Source organism: Montipora foliosa, chromosome 3 (assembly GCF_036669935.1).
Source record: "Montipora foliosa isolate CH-2021 chromosome 3, ASM3666993v2, whole genome shotgun sequence".
NCBI lineage: Eukaryota > Metazoa > Cnidaria > Anthozoa > Scleractinia > Acroporidae > Montipora > Montipora foliosa.
In genome coordinates, this window is record NC_090871.1 from 8,207,852 (window position 1) to 8,215,781 (window position 7,930).

At 38.4% G+C, this 7,930-nt stretch overlaps 1 protein-coding gene across 2 annotated transcripts in view; it reads right to left on the minus strand.

The window, feature by feature from the left end:
• Window positions 1-311: 311 nt before the first annotated feature.
• The window catches only part of LOC137996653 (spermine synthase-like), a 19,379-nt gene continuing 11,760 nt past the window's right edge, over window positions 312-7,930 (minus strand). For both annotated transcript variants that reach the window (XM_068842169.1, XM_068842170.1), the window contains 4 exons: window positions 7,910-7,930; window positions 7,408-7,487; window positions 6,870-6,988; window positions 312-942 (listed from right to left, as the gene is read on the minus strand). The exon at window positions 7,910-7,930 is cut by the window's right edge and continues 91 nt beyond it. In XM_068842169.1, coding sequence (XP_068698270.1) covers window positions 912-942; window positions 6,870-6,988; window positions 7,408-7,487; window positions 7,910-7,930 — 251 coding nt within the window. In that variant the 3' untranslated portion in view covers window positions 312-911. The remainder of the gene's footprint in view (window positions 943-6,869; window positions 6,989-7,407; window positions 7,488-7,909) is intronic.

The window sequence follows — 7,930 nt, forward strand, 5'->3', positions numbered from 1 at the left end:
GTTTTCTTGCAACTTGAGTTCTCCCGCGCAACCTCATTCTCTATTTTCAAATTCCCCATGATACACTTTGTTTGCCCCCCAAATTTTGCATAAACTATTGTTTTCAAATGCTCTTGGGGACACTGCACATTCCCAAGAGCATTTGAAAGCAATGGTTTATGCAAAATTTGGGGGGCAAACAAAGTGTATTATGGGGAATTCGAAAATAGAGAATGGGTGGCCAGTAACAGAAGTCACTAGAGGTTTTCTCGTGTCCTGATTGGTCAACTCCACTACTGGTGTAAGTCATATTTGCTTATAGATAATCGCAATACATTGAAACCTATTTTATTTTCTCAAGTAAAGTTTGATCCATCTTTGCGACCATTTTTCTAAGATAAATAACAAAAGAATGCATTGGCAAACGTTCCGAGACAAGCACCTGATCAAACGTGTTAACCTGCGGCTGATATCAACTGAGATAAGGGAGTGCTTAGTGCCGCTAGACGCAGTAACAAGTGAATTACCGTGAATGTAAAAGAAAGGAAATGCTCATTTGTGGTAGTACTGGTTGGTACCTTTCCAATCCACTACTAATGTTAAGTTACAGTAAACCATGGGTCGTGCCAGTGCCCTGGGTAGGGCTAAGAGCCGGTGTAGCGGTCCAATTGAGATTACCATTTTTGTCCTCCGCTACCATGAGGGGCGACTCGTGCCACAGTTTCAGCCAATCAGCCGATTGAGACTTTTTGCGCCACTTCTGATTGGCTCATTTGGTTACTCCTTTTCGTCATGATTGGTCGAAGACACTACGCTTTATGTTCACTTCACGAAACTCAATTGAAAAGTAACACCCATTTATGAACTAAAGTGTCGACTAAACATTTGCTTTATCATTCAGTCCACCGTAAGACCTGGTCCGTTCTGCTGGTTTACTTCCTCCACACTTCGTAGAAAGTCCAGCTAAAATGGGATTTCAAGAGAAGTTAATTTCAATTTCAATTGTCCATCTAAGTACGAGAATCACTTCTGTCACTCGTCTATAATCCGCGATTCAAATATATACGTTAATTTCATTCATTCATTATTTTTGAATAGCAAAGTAATTTGTAAGAAATTAAGACGGAGAATCATCTAGAGCACCATTTCTACGAATACATCTATTTTTAGGTAGTATAGTATAGAGGTTTTTAAGGGTTATAATTATAAATTAAATTCCGTACTATTAGCTTTACTCTTGCTAGTAGTATCATTAGTCTTAGCTTCTTAAGCAGATTCAAGTAGTTTTATCCATACATGTATATGTTATCTTGTAGTCTCTGTTTTTAATATACAGATATTTATATGTATATACTCACATTTTTATGTAATATATTTGTAAAGACACGCCCTCCATGGAAACCAGCTTAGTGTTGTTGGGGCTAGCGTGTCTTCTGGATTTAAGTATACCATACCTCACAACTGAAATGGAGTATCACGTGACGCGCCTCACAACTGTATAACAACCCGCAAGGGAGACCAAAACTCACTAACTACCTAGAAAAACAACAGCTTCAACCTTGGACTTGCACGTGATCAGGACATGCGTCTTGAAAGCGCGGCAAATGAGAGCATCCACCGCGATTTTCAATGAAATTTGGAAAAGTGAGTAATTTTCCTATATTTTTTTTCAAGTCATGGCCGCAACAAAACGCTTTTAAGTACGAAGTGCGGAAGAAATACAGCAACTGATACGAGACAAAAGTTGAAAGTAATAACTGAAGGTAATTGGTACTCATTTGTATTTGAGAAATTTGACTTATAATTAAACTAGTAAGGATTATACTCGTATTTTCAGTTGTGGAGTATAATATAGCATAGTTTCCCCTCTACCCTCAAGTTTCTCTCGGCTTCGCCTCGGGGAACATTAAAGGTCTCGAGGAAACAAAACTCACTGTTCCCCTTGGGACCAGTCATTAAGTGCTTCATGAAATGTTTCTTCGCAGCTGCTTTAATTGTTGCTTCACTGCAATGATTTCCAACTCTCATGCATGTATTTCAATTTTCACAATTCAAATATTCTATAGCATTCATGCGTTCACTTCTGACAGCATATAACTCGAACTCACAAGTAACCAGGTCCCAGTTGCCTTGACAGTTCAGTTGGTGGAGCAATGCATCGCATTCGCGCGGTCATAGGTTAGAGCCCCGTTCCAGCTTGGATTTATTGCCTTACTACAGTTTTCCGAAGAAAAAGATCAAGACTTTGAGATCAGTGAAATTAAAGCAACAGGACGTCCTTTTTGAAATGTTAGTCACTGCACTTGATGGAAAATGTAATTTTACCTAAAAAATGAATGCACATCAGATTTCAAAATCTTGATCTTTTTTTTCAGAAAACTGTGGCAAGCAACCTTAAGGACGTTCGCGCGAAAATTGTTCAACATTGATATTTTTCTGAAACTTTTACCACTGTAAGATGATGAGTTAGTTATGTCAGAAATGTAAAAAAATAGGGGGGTCACCGACTTCGTTTTGGAGAGAACATGCCCGGAAAAACACTCAAAATGTGACAAAATCGGGCTTCGTTAGCGAATAAGGCCAGTGTCTGTAAACCCAAATATATTGGAATTAAATCTTTGAAGTGAAATCTTCTCTGCCAAATATTGTTTAAGTGGACTTATTAAGTGAATTTATTCAACTGGTGAGGTTCCTTAAAGATCAAGTTCGCATTTAGGGACCACAGTTTCATGCGCCTTGCAGCCGCAAGATGGCAGGATTTGATGTCCCGTGAGCAAAAATCTTGAAATTTTTTTAACTTCCCACATTGATTTTTTGTTCATTTTTGGACAACGTGGAGATGATTGTAAATAAAATCCGTTTCTGGAAAGAAAAATAGGGGTCACCGAACGTCCAAGACCGTTAAATCCAGGCAAAACTATAGCAATGGCCTTTTGCCCTATCATTTCTCATTTTTATTACTTAGCGCGCGCGCTCTTGTATGACGTGGCGTGTGCATTTGCGTGCGCAGTAAGGATGCGCAGAAACAATTGGCGCGAACGTCCTTAATGTGATTCCCTGGTTTTAAATTACGCAACCCTACGGCGCATAAATTCTTGCGTCATTGGCACGCCCATTAGCTCGCGCACATTTAAGGAGAAAAAGAAATTGGATCGTAGAAATTGTAGTATATATATGTCGTGAACTGTTTATTACACATAAGACGAGAATTTTCATTAAAATAGTTTTCTGAACGCAAATTAGAAACAAAAACTCACTAACAATAGAATCAAATGCAAATTTAATTTAATTCAATAACAAAGTACGATTTGCACGAGATGCACGAAATGCACGAGTGATTGGCATAGAAACGCCTTTACGCTATCGTTGATTGATTATACTTCCACATGTGAAATAGCTGTACGCCATTCTGATTGGCTGTATAAGCCTTTTCCACACGTGAAAATAGAGCGTATAGATTTGTACAAATGAGCTTTATGGAATAAAATTCTCATGTTATGTGTAATATATATATATATATATTAAAAACTGAACTACGGATCTATATAGATATATAGAAAGACAGTTATGAGTGATTCCTGAGCCAACAAAGATGCCAACCAAAAGGATAACAAGGATTCACAGTCCTGATTCGGTAGATGATAAAAGACTGGTTAAAAATGAGGCCAAAAATGGACAACTTTTGGTTTGAAAACTATAAAAAAAATACGTTTCGGTCTCTCGACCTTCTTCAGTTACAAAAGAGTCGGTAGAAAATTCTACAACTTAAATAGGGTTTTGCATCTTTGTTGGCTCAGGAATCACTCATAACTGTCTTTCTATATATCTATATAGATGTGTAAACGATGTTGGTTTGCCAACGATGATGCCTTAGAGAAAAGGATCCAAAGGATACAGGACGCTTCTTCTTTACAAAAGCATAAGTTGAATAGACAGAAGAAGATGCGAACTTTTCTCATTTGTCTTTTAATGCAGGGACGTTTCGCCCATTCGGGCTTCTTCAGCACTGCACTGCGAATATCACTACTTGGAATAAAAGATCCTCAGTTAATGCTCGTAGTACCTGACATTTTTTATTAAATTTAAATTAAATTTGCATTTATTCCAAGTGGTGATATTCGCAGTGCTGAAGAAGCCCGAATGGGCGAAACGTCCCTGCATTAAAAGACAAATGAGAAAAGTTCGCATCTTCTTCTTTCTATTCAACTTATATTTAACAATTATTCTACGAGGGCGCGCTGGATGTGAAATGATATATATAACCAACGAGGCGCGTAGCGCCGAGTTGGTTATGATCATTTCATATGAAAGGGCCAAAAATGGACAACTTTTGGTTTGAAAACTATAAAAAAAAATACGTTTCGGTCTCTCGACCTTCTTCAGTTACAAAAGAGTCGGTAGAAAATTCTTCAACTTAAATAGGGTTTTACAACAATGAATAAAAAACGGGTTACATAACAAATTCAAAGAAAACAATAGGTACAGAAAAAAAGTCAATCAGATCCAAGAAATGAGAACAAAAATACTGTAAATGGCGACAAACATTGCCTCACACTTTAACATCGCCTCACACATCAACCGAACCCCACAGTGTTATCGGACTTTACATTTCAATGCATTGACCAAATTCAAAACAGCACGTCCGAGAACACTGAAAATTTACTCATCACAAAAGAAGCATACTGGAGTGCGCAGTTGTTTTCCCTTTCACCTTTTGGGCTGAATAAAAGACAAGAATTCCATTCAAAGGATCGCGCCAACCATACATTGAGTGTGAGGTGATAATATAGCGGTCTAATTTGCTTATATTTCTTTGCAACATCGAGCAATTTGAAATCACTTTACTGAAAGATCTTAGCCCGGACAAAATGAGTAGGCTGAAGTTTTCAGTAACATTCAGTAGCTTTTGCTATATAAGAACAATATTTCCGGTCGATCACGTTTCGAACGCTTCTTGTGCATTAAAAAAAAAGGTCCTGCGTATGAATAGCAATTGTGCCAAGTTTGACAAACATCTGGAAATTAAGTCCTTTTCAAGAGAATTATTTTAAGGACGGTGCGTAGTATTGTTGTTGCGCATACTTTCTGCAAATCTCGTGACACTGGGGTTTCCTATGGGTGACGCTCACTGATATAGGGATAAGAGCTTAGCAAGTGCTCATGGTACTCAAAAAGAAAATTGGAGGTAACCGGGGGTTTTTCAGAGATAATTAAGCTTCAATTTGGAATAACACGCCATACATACACTGCATTTGGAGCCAGACATCGAGTGTGAGGTGATAATTAAGCTTCAATTTGGAAAAACACGCCATACATTGCTTTGTACGTTAAAGCTTTTTATAAATATTGTTGATTAATTATCTTTGAAAAATGCGGCTTTACCCCCAATTTTCTATTTTTAATTTCAATAACACTTGTTGAGATCTACTTTTCCCGCATATTTATAAACGGTTAACCGCGCAAAAATACCTTTAAATTCGGAACAAGGGTGGCACAGTCGGTTAGTGCGCGATCTTTGTGCAAGAGATCCCGAGTTCGATCCCCGGATTTCACATGCTTGTTTCGACTTCTTTCCTTTTTGTGTACCTTAAAGTGCCCATAACCCCAAAATATTTTTTTCGCTAAAATAAATCTTTGCACCTGTTTGAAACGCATCACGGCTACTTTTTTGCTTTTTCTAACAAATCCTGCCATTTTAGAGGCTTTGAAAGTTGCGAAAATCCAAGCATCTTTTGTTCACGACCGAGTCAGAAGGGAAGTGGGTCTATTCCTGTTTTTACGTCACAATCTACTTTGCATGCATCTTTACAAAGAGTTAATGCAATGTAAATCAGTTTGTGACGTAAAAACAGGAATAGACCCACTCCCCTTCTAACTCGGTCGTGAACAAAAGATGCTTGGATTTTCGCAACTTTCGAAGCCTCTAAAATGGCAGGATTTGTTAGAAAAAGGTAAAAAAATAGCCGCGATGCGTTTCAAACAGGTGCAAAGATTCATTTTAGCGAAAAAAATATTTTCGGGTTATAGGCACTTTAAGTAGCTTTAAATACCCTTAAAACGGAGCACTGATGGAGAGGAAGGAGGGGGGGGGGGGGGGGGGGGGGAAGGGTAAAATGACCTCAGTTTTGACAGTTGAATTCCTGTTAAGAGTTATCGACGTTAAGTATGGTTACTTTACTTTACTTTACTTCCTAGGCACCGTCCTTAAGTAGGTTTAACTGCTGAAGAGCTCCAACTGTCTTGTATTTCAACTTCCGTAGTTGAAATAATTTTGTTATACCCCCCAACTCAAATACCTTTTCCGATTGGAGGAGAACGTGTCACGTGTAATGGGTCAAAACTCACTAACTCCCTGGGGAAACAACGATTTGAACTTTCGACTTGCACGTGATCAGGTCGTGCACCTTTGAAACAGCGACAAATTGACCATTTTCACATTCTCCATAATACACTTTGTTTGCCCCCCCAAATTTTGCATAAACTATTGTTTCCAAAAGCTCTTGGGAATATGCAGTGTCCCAAGAGCATTTGAAAACAATGATTTATGCAAAATTTGGGGGGCAAACAAAGTGTATTATGGGGAATGTGAAAATGGTCAATTCCGAGTAAAAATCCGTGTATTGCTCTATTTTGAGTTGGTGGGTATAGCGAAACACTTAATGACTGGCCCCACGGGAAAAAGTGAGTTTTGTTTCCCCGAGACCCTCAATGTTCCCGAGGCGAAGCCGAGGGGAACACTGAGGGTCTCAGGGAAACAAAACTTACTGATTCCCTTGGGGCCAGTCATTAAGTGCGTAATATTTAACAAATTTGATATTCTATAGCATTTATTGCCAACCAACTTGTAAATGGAGACCAGTATTAATCAAAGGAGATTGAAAAAAAATCACCTTTCTTCGAATGACGGAACATAAACGAATTCTTGTCGAAACTCTACAGGACAACACAAGTTCATCAGCTGTTTTTCATACTGTTCTATATCTGTCTTGCAATTTGCACCATTAGTACCCTGAAATAAAAGACGACATGTTGTTATATGGCAAGTAATTCTCAGCCTACATGGAGCACTCTAATTGGCTGGTTTTCGGTCGGGATAAGGGTTATGGTTAGGTGGCTTTGTTCTCTTGTTCAGCAATGAAATTGTCAACCAAACCGGTGTCCACAAACCCGGTTTGTCTAAAGGCATCCGACATCTTCAAAATAAAAGGACAGCGCGCAAGTTTTCGCGCCAAGGATATCGATGACGTAGTTTCTCGAACGATGGCTTTTCACTAGTGAAAATCACCGCTCATTCAATCAGACGCCGCGAACGATTGTTTTTCTAACTAACTAAATCTCAGTACTTATATGATAAATTTATTTAGATGCCTATGCTCATTTTTAAATACAAAATGCGAATAACACTGGAGACAAAGAGCTTTAACGTACCTGCGCATAAAATTTACCTCCAGGTTTTAACACTTTTAATGTAAGATTAAGTATTTCACGTACAAAATCCCACGGAGAATCTGAAAGAATTCAAAACAAAGTTGACTAAAATCTCTTCCAACATCGGCCTTCTACCTGGGCAAAACCAACCCGCCAAATTCGTTACGAAACGTATCCAGGAAAAACCTATCACTGATTTCTTAAGAGCAAAAATGAAGTTCATAACTAAAGGAAGATGTAGGAACAGCACATGTACAAAGACTGTTGAAATATAAGTGCTATACGGCCAACGTTTGCAAAACTTATCTCTTTATTGTACACGAACATTGGATTGTTACACTTTGGGAAATCTCACATGGAGACGATGACGTAAAGAGGGACCTTGTGGATCGTCGGCTTTATTTACCAAGAGTAGTTTAAATACTAGATTAAAAACTAAGGTTGAAAGGACGGTTGAAAGGTAAAAATTGAGGTTAAGATCACAGTGGTCTTAGCTATTTACCGTGCGAGGCAACAGCTATTG